Source organism: Ichthyophthirius multifiliis, assembly GCF_000220395.1.
Source record: "Ichthyophthirius multifiliis unplaced genomic scaffold scaff_1120509251422, whole genome shotgun sequence".
Taxonomy (NCBI): domain Eukaryota; phylum Ciliophora; class Oligohymenophorea; order Hymenostomatida; genus Ichthyophthirius; species Ichthyophthirius multifiliis.
Window position 1 is genome coordinate 1 of NW_004085889.1, and position 13,332 is coordinate 13,332.

A 13,332-nucleotide genomic window follows, 5' to 3' on the forward strand; every position below is an offset into this window, starting at 1 on the left:
AAAAAGTAATAGTAATATAAATGATAATAATAATAATAATAATAATAATAATAATAATAATCTATATATATAATATTATTATAAAAATTATAATTACATTAATATAAATTAAATATTATATTTATTATTTTATATTTTTTTTATTTTTATTTTATTTTTTTATTAAAGTTTATATCATTTAAATACTAAAGTTTTTTAAATTTATTGTTAATTTTAACAATTTAAATTTTAATTCTTTTTTTTCAACACTTTATTAGTTTTTTTTAATTAATAGTCTTTTTATTTATTTATTTTAGTCATAATATTATTATTTTGTTATTATTTTTTTAATATTTCACAATAATCCTATTTATTTTTATGAATTTTTAAAAATATTATTTATTTTAATATTAAAAAAATTAAATTTATCCCATAAAAAATACGTTCTACTAAAATACTAAAACTTAAATTTTTATGCTAATTTTTTTGTAAAAGACCGTTATAGTGAATTCCTATATATTCATATATATTGCTTATAAGAAATATTACTAAAGTATTTTTTTTGGATAATATAAATGTTAAATTTTTGGATTTTTAATTTATAATTTATGTAAATTATTTTCATGACATTCTTAAGATTTTATTAAGTTAATAAATTTCAGTAAAAAAACATATTGTTTCGATAAGTATATATATTTTTTTTTATTTAAAAGTAGATTTTTGTAATCTTTTTTTATATATATATAAAATAAATACACATTTTTTTTTTTTAATTATTCATACATATCATATATATATATTAAATTAAATTTTTTTTTATTATAATTCATATTTAAAAAATTGTATAATACATTTAAAAAAAATTATTTTATGAATAAATAACTAAAGTAAAATATGAAGAAAAAAATAAAAAATTTAATAATTAATAATTATTCATTAGATTTTAAAATAAAAGATGATTATTATTAAAATATTATATACTTTCTATAAATTTATTGATATATTAAAAAAGAATAATTAATAAAGTATTAATATTTAAAAATATTGTAATATAAATCAAAAATTATTGTAAGGTTTATCGTATCAATTTAATATTAATATATGATAATTTATTTTATATAATAATAAAAAAATTAAAGGTTATTCGTAAAATATGTAAATATACAAAATTAAAAATAATAATAAAAAATAAAATAAAATGTTGAAAATAAGTAATAGAAAAAAGTAAAAAATTTAAAAATATATATATAAAAAAAATAATGAATTTATGTAAAAATAAATTAATATATTAATATATTTTATTTATTTAATTTATATATATTTAATTTCATTCAAATATATTTTTTTTAATATAATTTAAATTATATATATTTAATTAATTTAAATACATTATATTCATTAAATAATAATTGATATAAATATATATATATATATTTTTTCTATATTAATTCTTTTTATTTTATTTTTTTATTTCTTAATTATATTAATATTTTTATAATTACAAAAATCTATTATATTATATAAAAATTTATTATTTAATTTTATATATTAATTTTTGCTAATATGTATAATTAATCTTTAGAACAAATTTTTATTTCTTACATTTTCCGTTTGATACTTAAGAATGGAGGTACTCGTATGCAAATGGTTATTGGAGATATAACTAAGGAAATCTAAAAATTGCCAACAACTAGTGAAATCAATATGTATAGAAAGTAATATGGTAATTTAGAATAGTGCTTAAAACAAATAAAATATCCTTTTTTTATTATTGATAGTATGGTAATAAAATTTAAGCCTGAAGATTAAATATACTAAGTATTTTTAAATTAATTTAATAATTTTAATTATAAATATTATAAAAAAAGTTATTTAATTCTAAACATATAAATCAAAATGAATTTGAATATTATTAATAAGTGTATTAAGAAAATTAATAAAAGTTAATTCATATTATGAAAATAAATAATGAAAACGAATGTATAAATTGTGGTTAAAGTTATAAAATAGCTATAAATAATATTGGTAATTGTGAAGCTACAGGAGATAAGCATTAACCAAAGCATAATTTTTGAAAAAAATAAAAATATATAAATTTATTATTTATTTATGAATATAATTATATTTAATTTATATATTGTATTTAATTAGTAATAATTTTTTTAATTATATTTTTATTATGAATTATTATTGATGATTCCAAATTATTTCTTCTTTAAATCATTTTATTATTTAAGGAGAATAATTTGATTATTGTTTTTCTCTTTTAATTAAATTTGAATACATAATAAATATTATTCTTAAATAAATTAATTTTATTGATTTTCTATATAGATACAAATATCGAAAATCAATTAATTTTTTTTAAATTTAATAGTTTAAATAAAATATTTACTGAAAAATTATTACTCTATTTTAATTATAAAATATATAAATAAATTATGTCTTAATGAGGAAAATAATAGTTTCAATATTAAAATAAATTAAACATAATTATAGTACAAACAGAAATATATATGATAAAATAATTATATTTGAAATTAATTTAATTTATAATAAAAAATTAATAAAAAAAAAATTATTTTATATATATATTCTTATAAATTAAAAATAATTTAATTTTTATTCACAATTATATCAAAAAAAAAATACTGTAAAATTTTAAAATTAAAAAATAATTTGTTAATAGTTTTTATTTATTAATTATATAAAAAAAAGGTTACAGCAATAATGAAAAAAACAATATGAGCAAATAATATATAAATAACATATTTTTATTAATAAAAATATAGAATATATTTTTTTATAAAAATAAAACAACAAAATTTAATAAAAATATTTAAAATTAAAAAATTTAAAAATATAATAAATATAATTTTGTAATAATTTTATTAATTAAAACAAAATAAGAATAAAAAGTACAAAATTCTTGTTTTAATTTAAGTTAATATTTTTAATATAATAAAAATTATTATCTATATTATATTTATTTTGTCTATAAAATATATAAAAAAAAAAAATATTAATTAATAAAGTTATAAACATAATAATTTTTGTCAATTAAAAGAAAATATTATTAAAATAAATAATTATAAATATTCTGTATATAAACATTAAACAAAAACTTTAAAAAAAAAATAAAAAAATTAAAATAAAAAAATTGTAATAAAATTAAAATTAAAAATTGAAATGATGGAAATCGAAAGTGAAATCAGGCACAAAAATATACAATTTGAAGATTAAATATAACGATTTGTTTTTAAAATATAGTAACATCAATATTTAACTAACAGTTTAGAATAAATATAAAAGAATGCTTTTAATATTATTTGTGCATTTTTAAACCCTATAGAGATATGTTAATTAATGTTAACGAATTCACAATTATATAAAAAAATATAATAATTTAATAAACCGTAATTTTCACAATTTGCTTTAAAATTATTTGTAAATACATAATTAGATACATTAGTAGAATATGGGGATGAAGATGAATTCAAAAATTTAAGAGAAAAACGATTATTTCTAGCTTCATAAAATATGGAAAATTCTTTATTTTATTTATAAAAATATTCTAAATTACAAAAAGACTTGTTTTTATTAAAAAATATTCCAAATTAAATATTTAATTGTTTATTTGATCCACAAATCCCAAATATGACAATTAGAAGAGCAAATATAGGAACTTATTCAAATACTTGGTTTTAAAATATGTTATTAGATATTTAAATGAATAATAGTATTAAAGGAAACAAAAAAATAAAACATAATAAAAAATTAATTAAAATATTAACTTTGAAATTCTAGAGTAAATAAGAAATTATTAATAAATAATTTTTGAAAATATAGAGATGATTAAATAAAATGATGTAGTTATGTGTATTTTAACATTGAATGATATCATTGTTAATTAATGTGATTTTATTTATTAATTACTTTATAATATCAATGATTTTGATTTATTGATTTCTGAGTATAATAATAGATGGAATGCCTTTTCGGCTTCCATATATTAAATATAAAATATAACTTAAAATATTTATGATTAATTTAATGTTATTTACGAAGAAGAAAAGAAGAAACAAAATAGCTTTTTTTGCTCATCTACAAATCATAATTAACCTTAGTATTCTTTTTTAAGGATGGCTGTCTCTAATTGGAATAGAATTATTTTATAAAATCTTTGGAATAAGCTATTTAAGTCTTTTTCTTAACTTCTTTTATTTAGAAGAATAGAAAATCTACTTTATATGTTAAAAGTAAACGAAGATATTGATCCAAAATTAATTTATATGAATTATACTCCAAAGCGAATAAACTAAGATATCAATTTTAGTATTAATAAATACATATAAGCATTTACAAGCTAAATTTAAATTTAGAATTTTAATAGTTTCTTTATTAAAAACGGATATTATATAGATTCTTTATTAACAAATTTTAGTGAATGCATTTTAGATTTATCTGTTAATGAAAAGAATGCCAAATGGATTGGGCATTCGGATAATTTAATTGGATTTTATTATAAATAATTAGATAATTTATATCTAAATGAATCAAAATAATTCTATTCATAGTTTAATTAACTAATATTTTCAGTCAAACTGAATTTGAAGTATTTTTATTATATATATATATATGTTTCATTTATATATATTTTTTAAAAAAAATATTTATATAGTTATTTCTTAAATTATTTAATTTCTGATCTTTAATTTTCAAAAAAAATTATTAAGGAATAGACTTTATAGAAAATAGTGGATTTAAGTATGAACTTAGTAAAGGAAAATTTAAAGAATTATATTTTGTAGGAGAACGAAAAATAAATAAATGATTTTATAATAAATTATAAAAGAAAAATAGTTTCATTGCGAGAATAAGAAAAAGAATTGAAACATTTTTTAATTTCTTAAGGGATAAATGAGAGTCAAATAGATATAATTATAGAAAAGTATGATAATGAGATAAAAGGGGCTATAATAGAGTACAAAAAAGTTCAGGAGTAAATTTCTAATGAAAATATTAGCAAAAATGAATACTTAGAAAACAATAATTTTGAAGATACAAGGATATGCAGGCATATTTTTGATAGTTATGATTTAACTAAAGAAAATATTTAGCTTTCGCGTAGCCCGTAAATTTAAAATTTATAATAAGTTTTAAAAATATTAAATTTTATTTAATTTTTTTTTTTAAAAAAAAGGCTTCAAATTTAATGTAAACCGCAACTATAAGAAGAATAATTAGAATTTAATTTAGGAAGTAATAGTTTAGGTGGATCTAGCAATGATAATTTTGCTTTAGAAAAACCTAATTCAGATAATGGTTTTTGTAGTACGAATGATTCTTATTCAGACTACGATTAACACTAATTTTCTAATAATTTTAGTGATCATTAAGAAGTAAAGTGTTGTTGTAAGGGATATGAAGCGCTTAATAAAAGTCGAAGGCATTAAAATTTTAATAACATTTTTGAAGATTTTGAAAGAATGTTAGGAAAAAATCAGGAAGCCTAAATGATTGTGGTATGTTGGTTTTTATATTATTTGTTTTAATTTGGATTTAATATTTATGTTTTTTAAAATTAAAATAGGAAAGTGATTAGGAAGATCATTTTATGTACGATTTTACTAATGATATTAATTAAAAATGCTCTTGAGGAGCATTGATTATAAGGCAATTGATTTTAGTATAATTATAAATAATTATAAAATTTCCTAAATTATTATGATTTTGAATTAATACAAATAAGTGTATTTTTTTAATATTGATTGATTTTAATAATAGAATTTTATTTAAAAAAAATAGAAAAAGGAGTAATAATAAGGAAAATATTTGATTATTTATCTAAAATCAATTGTTATGAAAAAAATAAAAACTATATATAAAAGTTTTTTTTTTTTTTCAAAAAAAAAAGAAAGAATATATATATTAATATATAATATAAAAAATTTTATAATTATAAAATTTTATTAAATTGAATATATTTAATTTATTTTTATATTAACAAATTTTATTAAAAAATGATTTTTTAAATTTTATATTTTTTATTGTTAAAAAAAAAAAATATATTAAAAAATTCAGAATATAAAAATTTAAATATTATGAAATGTTATAAAGATTCACCTATTTTTTTTAAAAAAGAAAAATAAAATAAACATACATTACCCGAACTTAATTAATGTTTTACTTAAAAATATGATATTATAAATTAATAAATTAATAATGATTAAAAGAAAATGTAAATGCAAATAAAGATTTTTATATTTTAAATTTATATATATATATTTTATTTTTAATGAGAAAAAAAAATATAATTAATTTAATCCTTTTTAATGTGAAAGAGATTCTTTTAGAAAATCGATTTAATATAATATTCATAATAATTAATCTAAAAATGAAGAAAAGTTCAATTAATAATTTTCTTAGAATTTAAACTCAAATGTAAGAACCTTATGTAGTGAATTTAATTAACCAAATGTTTAAAATAACTTAGACGTTAAAAATCCAAAAAATAAAAAAAACTTATCATTATATGAATAAATAAAATGATTTACAAGCAATAGACTAATTAAATATGCAATTATACTAACAAATGCCAAAAGTTAAAAAAATATAACAATAATAAAGTTTAATCAATATTATTTATTATATAAAAATTCAGAATGGCAAGAAGATAAATAATATAGCTTTGTTACAACTAAATTAGTATTTAGTTGAAAATAGACTGAAAAATAAAAGCAAATAACTTATTGATATATTAAAAGTATTTAATAATAAAAACTATTTTATAAAAGAAAAAATAAATAGGAAGATATTTAGAAAAAAACTATTAATAAACATCAAAAATTTCACAGTTTAGTATAATATAATGAATTTTAATAGTTTTTTGATAAATAAGATTAAAATTAAATTTAAAATTTAAGATTATAATATGAAAGTTAGACTTAAAAAAAATACTAATTGTAAATAAAAAAAATATATATATTGTTTTTTATTTAAATACATGTATATTTAACCTTTAATTTTAAATAAAGAAAAATAAATCATGCCAACCATAAATAGGTCAATATAACGTTTAAAAAGCGGATTAATTAATATATCCGAAAATTTAGAATACTATAATAAAAAAAAAAGTTAATCTAATTATTAAAATATATAAAAATAAACATTTAAATATTGTAAATGTCTAAAGCGCTGTTAAAGCAATCAAAATATTTAAAATATAAAATAAAATGAAGAAAAAGAACAATTTTAACCATGTATTATTTCATTTTAAAATATTTATTTTTTAAAACATATATAACCTTAGAAAAGATTTTGAAATATTATGTTAAGCAATAAGATAATGAAAAAGTTCTGAAATAGATTAATAAATAATTTGATAAATATAAAGAACTATTTTAAGAAAAAATGAGTTATGCATATTAAAAAATAAATTTACTTAAAAATAAAATATAGCATTGGGATCATGAAATTCAATTTTAAGACTAGATATCTAAATTTGAACATTTAGATAATTGAATAAAAAATAATAATAAAATTAAAATTTAAATAAATAAATAAAAACAAAAATAAAATTATTGATTTATAATTAATAAAATATTTATATATAAATAATTAAAAAAAAAATAAGATATAAAATATACTGTTTTATCCATATTATGAAAATTTAAAAAAAATTAATAATTATATAAATCATAAGTTTAAATATGAAATTAGTATAATTTTAATGAAATATAAGAAAAGAATATGTATATTGATTTCAAAATATATTTTATGATGTTTTGTAAATTTTTTTAAAATAAATTTAAAATTGTAATAAAAGATGAAAAAAAAAAAAATATAAACAAGTAATGTATTATTTTAATAAATAAATAAATTTTTTTTATATATGAATAGAGTTAATATATTATATATAAAATATATTAAACAAATTAATATTAAATGATTGATTTATTAAAAAATAGTCTAATTTTTTATTATTTAAAATAATATATATATATATATATATATTTTCATATATATATATATTTATGTATCTATTATATTAATATGTCTATATGTTAGTTTCTATAATATGTTTTACAATTAATTTATTGTTTTTTATTTATCAAATAATTTTTTTTATAATATATATTTATATATATATTTTTTATTTAATAAAATTTATTTATTTAAATATTTAATTTTACTATTTATATTTATTCATATTAAATTTAATAAGTTTATTTTATTAATAATTTTTATATATATTTTATTTTTTGTTCACACATATTTTTCAATTACTAAAGCTAAAATCATATGAATTCAATTGCTCATTAGATGGTAATATAGTAGGTGTTGATATTATACTTTTTATATTTTTCAATGATGTAATCGGATTTATTACATTAATATTCTTTATTCTAATACTATTTTGGCTATTTACTTATCTCTAAAAGAATACTTTTTAAGCTTAACTTTCAATTTTTTATAAATTTTAATTTATTTTAGGCAATACTTTATTTTATGAATTTGCTTTTAATACTAATTGAAATGAGTTTTTAGAAATATTTATATCTAATGCATTTTTCAAATTTTTTAAGCTTAGTTTATTTGTTTTGATTAATTAGTTGTTTTCTTTCATTTCAGTTAAACTTTTTTACTTTTCAACATATTTGATTTACTAATTATTATTATTATTAATTGTTTAGTTTTATTAAAATTTAAAATTAAAAAAATTATTAAGTTCTTTTTTTTAAAAATTATTATATTATTAATACTCCGTAGGATAATTTAAATATATTTAATTATTGTTTTCTTATAAAAACTCATTAATTTCATATTATTGAGAATTATTATTTGATCGAGAATTATTTGTAGTTATATTTGTTTAGTTTTATTTTTCTTAGTTTTGTTAAGTTAATTATTCTTCTTACGATTATTAATCATTTATTATAGGGAAAAAATCTATTGGAAACTTATTTTTTGATTATACTTTAATAAGTCTTTTTCCCCTATAATATATATATATTTTTAATAAATCATTAATTTATTTTTAATATTTTTTTTTTTAAAAAAAATAAAGTATAATAGATTTACTATTAAGCTGTATTAACTTATTCATTTCTGATTTTTTAAAATTTGTTTTTTTCTATATTTATATTTGTTAAGTTTTTTTTTTTTATGATATAAATTATATTGGCTTAGTTTCTTGATAGAAAATTTTAGAATTATTTTAGTTAAATGAATTATATTCAAATTTATTTTAATTTATGTCACTAGTAATCATGTGTTTATAATAGTTTTTTTTTTTTATTTAATTTTTTTTTTTTTAATTTAAATAAACTAAAAAAAAATAGATTAATTTATTTTTTAATAAAATGATATTAATTATAAAGAATTTTATTTTAATTTCATTACATTTTTTTTTCTTTTTTCTGCAAATAAATAAAAATATAATTTTATGAAAATATCATTTGTATAAAAAAAAAAAAGTTTAAATAAAAATTTATTACTTTTTATTTAAAAATATGAATAACAATTCAATTTTATATTAATTCTGATTATATTGGAATTTAATTTAATGATTTTTATGACATCGGTTTTTCAATTTAATTTGTAAATTAATCATGTTCATTTTCAAAATCATTAGTTAATTTCATTTTTTTAAACAATATTGGTAACCCCCCAAAAACCATTAAATAAAGTATCATGTAATGTATACAATCAACTAAATAAAAACTAAGCCCTACTAAACTAACAGTTTAATGATATGCAATATCTTCAATAAAATTGTTAAAAATCCATGAAGGAATTAAAAAGCACCAACCAATGAAAACTCTAAAAAACCTTTTTTTGATACTTCCAGCAAACCACATATAATTTTTCATAGTTTCCTAATAAGTATAAGCTACTCCAAAAACAGCCCCAATAAGCCCATATAGGCAAGAGGTTTATGCAAAAGTGGGCCAAATACCAATAATTTGATAAAAAGGAATATTCCAATTCAAGTTATTTCCATTTTTTTGGGAACATTTTGTATAATTACGAACCCAAATCACTTAAGGTATATCACTAATTACATTAACGAAAATTATTGTGATAAGTTATGAGATTGTAATGCTTAAAAACCAATAAACTACATATTTTTTTACTAAACGGATTTAAATGCTTGAATTGTGAATTATATTATCAATATAATTGTCTAGAAATTTCAAACTGAAATAAAAGATTTAAAAATATAATAAACTTAATAAAAAGTTGCTTATATAATCTTAACCTGATATGTATTTCGAAAAAGATACACAAAATGTAAAAAAAACCAATATTATTTATAAAATCCTATATTTAGTTAATTTACTTTAAAACTCGTCAGAATCACGATTAAGTATTCTCTTTTTGAAACAGAATACAGTATAAAATACTAATAAAAATAACAAAAATATACTTTTGGATGGATGGTTGAAAGTATTTAGGCATATAGGACTTGCTACTGCATTTATTTAAGGATTATCACTTAAAGAAATCCAAAAGGGACGAACTCCTCCATATATTATTGCTATTATTGATATTAAGTAATCTGAAACTAAGGTCATGTAGGCAACTTTTATTGCTATGATTGAATCTATAGAATAGTAAAATAATTAAATATATGCTGTAAATAATATAAAATTATATTTTTGGTAATCTAATTTTAATAAAAATTGAAATATTTTATTGGTTTAATATGTATTTATTTATTCGCCTGTTTTAGGATTTGTTTCTAGTTTTATTAAATTTAATTTTATTTAAAGTTAATTTAACCATGATGTTTCGTAATCTATTATCATTTCGTAAAATATTCTTTCTATTATTATTAAGAAAAATATAAAGGATATCCCTACTAATACTTTTAGTAGTTTCTTTTTATATTTCATGATTTAGATTTAATTCTAGTCGAGATTTACTGATGTTTATTTATTATAATTTGATTATAAATTCATATTTTTTATTTGTGTAAGATTTTATAATTTTATATTTTAGTTTTTTAATTTTTCTATAATATAGACTATTTATAATAATTAAAGTTTATTTAAATATTTATTTTTTATTTTTAAAGATTTTTAATTAATGTTATTTATTTAAAAATGATAAAATATATAAACTAAAATGAAAAATTGATTTGCTTTCTAAAACATAATATAAATCAAAATAATTTAATCATTTTTTATTTATATATAATATAAATAATGAAAATAAATTTAAAGCATTTATAGAATATTATATTAAAAGTGATAAATATCTTCTAAAAATTAATAATCTTCTTAAATAATAAATAATAATAAAATATATAGTTTTTAAATAAAAATATATAAAATTTAATATTAAATATAATATATAATGAGTAAATATTATTTAATCATAGTTAATTATAAATTAAATAAGTATATAATTTAATTTATTTATATAATTTTATTGTTCTAAAATAAAGTATTATATGATATATGGTTTATAAAATAATATTTAAACAAGATTTATTTTATTTGATGTTTTGCAAATCAAACATATAAAAAAATTATTTATCATAATAACTAAAAAATTAAATAGAATGTTAAATATTTTATAAGCATATTTTTTAATTAAATAAAAATTAATTTAAAATAATAAAAAAGGCTAAAAAAAATTAAGAGAAAAAAGGTAAAAAGAAACATAAAATAATAAATTAAAAAAAAAATACTAAAAAAAATAAATATATAAAGCAATAAAAATAAAATAAAATAAAAATGGTTACAAGACTTAAACATTCAAGAAAATTAAGAGGACACGTTTCACATGGTCACGGAAGAATTGGAAAGCGTAAAAATAAAATAATATATATATATTTAATAATATATATATATATATATATATATTTAAATATATATAAATATATATTTTTATATAAATATAATAATATTTAATTAAAATTCAATCTTATTAATAATAATTTTTAAATAAAAATATATAGACAGAAAGGGAGGTTGTAGAGGTGGTCGTGGTTTAGCTGGTGGTATGCATCATCACAGAGTAAACATAGATACTTTTTTTTATTTTTATTAATATTAAAAAAATTAAGATTTTGATGTAAAAATGGCATCCTGGATATTTTGGTAAAAAAGGAATTAGAACTTTCCATTACAATAAAAATGCTCATCATTAACCTGTTGTTAACATTGATAAATTATGGTCTTTAGTTTCTGAAGAAACCAGAACAAAATACGCTTTAGTTAAAGATAAGGCAACATATATTAAAAAAATAATATTTAATTTTTAAATTATTTTATATTTTATAGGCACCTGTTATTGACGTAACAAAAGCTGGTTTTTTCAAAGTTTTAGGTAAGGGAAGACTTCCAGCCTAACCTGTTGTTGTTAAAGCTAAATTTTTCTCTAAAACAGCTGAAAGAAGAATTAAGGCTGTAGGTGGAGCTTGTGTTTTAATTGCTTGATTTCGAAAAACAATATATTTATTATATTTTAAAATAATTATTTTGATGTTTGTTTTATGAATATGTTTGTTTTTTATATTTATTTTTCTATTTAAACGCATATAAACGAAAATTTAATTTAAATTTATAAACTAATTAATTATATTATAAATATATATATATATATATTAGTATTTGAGATTTTATAAAAAAAAATTAATATATATTTTATAAATATTTTCTTTTTTATTTTTTTTTTATTTTTATTTTTTATTTATCTAGATGCAAATAATTTATTCAAAAACTTTTTGTTTTGTTTTGTTTATTAATTATAAGAAGAAAAAATAAAATATTTTAAAAAAGAGCAATTATTATTATTTTATATAATAAATATTTATAAATAAAGTTAAATTTATATTTTTTTATTTTATAAATTTAAAAATATATAAATTAATCATTATTAATATATTATTAATTTTTTTTTTTTTTAATTTTGTATTTTTTTTATTTACGACTAATATAATAAACTTAATGTCCAATAATTGTTTAATATGTATGCTAGATATAATAAAAGAAGAAGCATAATTAGACTGCTGTAATCATAAATTTTGTTTTGATTGCATTTAAAATTGGATGAAATATAAAAATAAATGTCCGATTTGTTAAATGGAAATTTCATTAATAACTAACATATTAACTAAGGAAGAAATTTATACAGAAAATATTTAAAAGATAGTTTTAGAAAAAAATGAAAATGAATTGTTTGAATGTCTTGATCATAATTATTTATAAGTAGAAGTAGAAAAGCTTTCTTATAAACTTTAACATGTAAGGAATAAATTAAATTAAAACTCATAAAAATATGAAGAGTTCAATTGGTTTGTTTTCGAATAAATAGATAGTTAAGTAAAATAATTAGAAG

General features: G+C 14.9%; 3 protein-coding genes across 3 annotated transcripts, besides 31 other annotated features; all 3 read left to right on the top strand. All coding sequences in view use genetic code 6, as the record gives it.

Moving 5' to 3' along the window:
• The first annotated feature begins 23 nt into the window (after positions 1–23).
• Positions 24–61: a microsatellite.
• Positions 62–118: 57 nt separating this feature from the next.
• Positions 119–161: a microsatellite.
• Positions 121–165: a microsatellite.
• Positions 128–161: a microsatellite.
• Positions 166–1,144: 979 nt separating the features above from the next.
• Positions 1,145–1,178: a microsatellite.
• Positions 1,145–1,236: a microsatellite.
• A 30-nt stretch (positions 1,237–1,266) lies between these two features.
• Positions 1,267–1,365: a microsatellite.
• Positions 1,279–1,322: a microsatellite.
• Positions 1,283–1,356: a microsatellite.
• Positions 1,366–2,072: 707 nt separating the features above from the next.
• Positions 2,073–2,158: a microsatellite.
• Positions 2,159–2,736: 578 nt separating this feature from the next.
• Positions 2,737–2,801: a microsatellite.
• An 8-nt stretch (positions 2,802–2,809) lies between these two features.
• Positions 2,810–2,839: a microsatellite.
• Positions 2,840–3,113: 274 nt separating this feature from the next.
• Positions 3,114–3,141: a microsatellite.
• A 43-nt stretch (positions 3,142–3,184) lies between these two features.
• Positions 3,185–4,196, top strand: IMG5_200520 (hypothetical protein). Its single transcript, XM_004024011.1, has one exon. It carries the CDS (start codon positions 3,346–3,348, stop codon positions 3,832–3,834), a length of 489 nt encoding a protein of 162 aa, XP_004024060.1. The 5' UTR covers positions 3,185–3,345; the 3' UTR covers positions 3,835–4,196.
• Positions 4,197–5,916: 1,720 nt separating this feature from the next.
• Positions 5,917–5,952: a microsatellite.
• A 1,550-nt stretch (positions 5,953–7,502) lies between these two features.
• Positions 7,503–7,561: a microsatellite.
• Positions 7,553–7,605: a microsatellite.
• A 368-nt stretch (positions 7,606–7,973) lies between these two features.
• Positions 7,974–8,013: a microsatellite.
• A 71-nt stretch (positions 8,014–8,084) lies between these two features.
• Positions 8,085–8,166: a microsatellite.
• Positions 8,087–8,152: a microsatellite.
• A 1,100-nt stretch (positions 8,167–9,266) lies between the features above and the next one.
• Positions 9,267–9,304: a microsatellite.
• Positions 9,270–9,302: a microsatellite.
• Positions 9,305–9,411: 107 nt separating the features above from the next.
• Positions 9,412–9,451: a microsatellite.
• Positions 9,452–9,482: 31 nt separating this feature from the next.
• Positions 9,483–10,737, top strand: IMG5_200530 (hypothetical protein). The gene has a single exon (XM_004024012.1). The coding sequence runs from the start codon at positions 10,249–10,251 to the stop codon at positions 10,669–10,671; it is 423 nt and encodes a 140-aa protein (XP_004024061.1). The 5' UTR covers positions 9,483–10,248; the 3' UTR covers positions 10,672–10,737.
• Positions 10,731–10,764: a microsatellite.
• A 473-nt stretch (positions 10,765–11,237) lies between these two features.
• Positions 11,238–11,283: a microsatellite.
• A 29-nt stretch (positions 11,284–11,312) lies between these two features.
• Positions 11,313–11,355: a microsatellite.
• A 333-nt stretch (positions 11,356–11,688) lies between these two features.
• On the top strand, positions 11,689–12,551 carry IMG5_200540 (ribosomal protein, putative). The gene is made up of 4 exons (XM_004024013.1): positions 11,689–11,799; positions 11,951–12,009; positions 12,059–12,220; positions 12,276–12,551. The coding sequence occupies exons 1-4, from the start codon at positions 11,727–11,729 to the stop codon at positions 12,429–12,431; spliced, it is 450 nt and encodes a 149-aa protein (XP_004024062.1). The 5' UTR covers positions 11,689–11,726; the 3' UTR covers positions 12,432–12,551.
• Positions 11,810–11,904: a microsatellite.
• Positions 11,814–11,892: a microsatellite.
• Positions 11,815–11,902: a microsatellite.
• Positions 12,552–12,653: 102 nt separating the features above from the next.
• Positions 12,654–12,686: a microsatellite.
• Positions 12,654–12,688: a microsatellite.
• Positions 12,689–12,881: 193 nt separating this feature from the next.
• Positions 12,882–12,917: a microsatellite.
• The last annotated feature ends 415 nt before the right edge of the window (positions 12,918–13,332 follow it).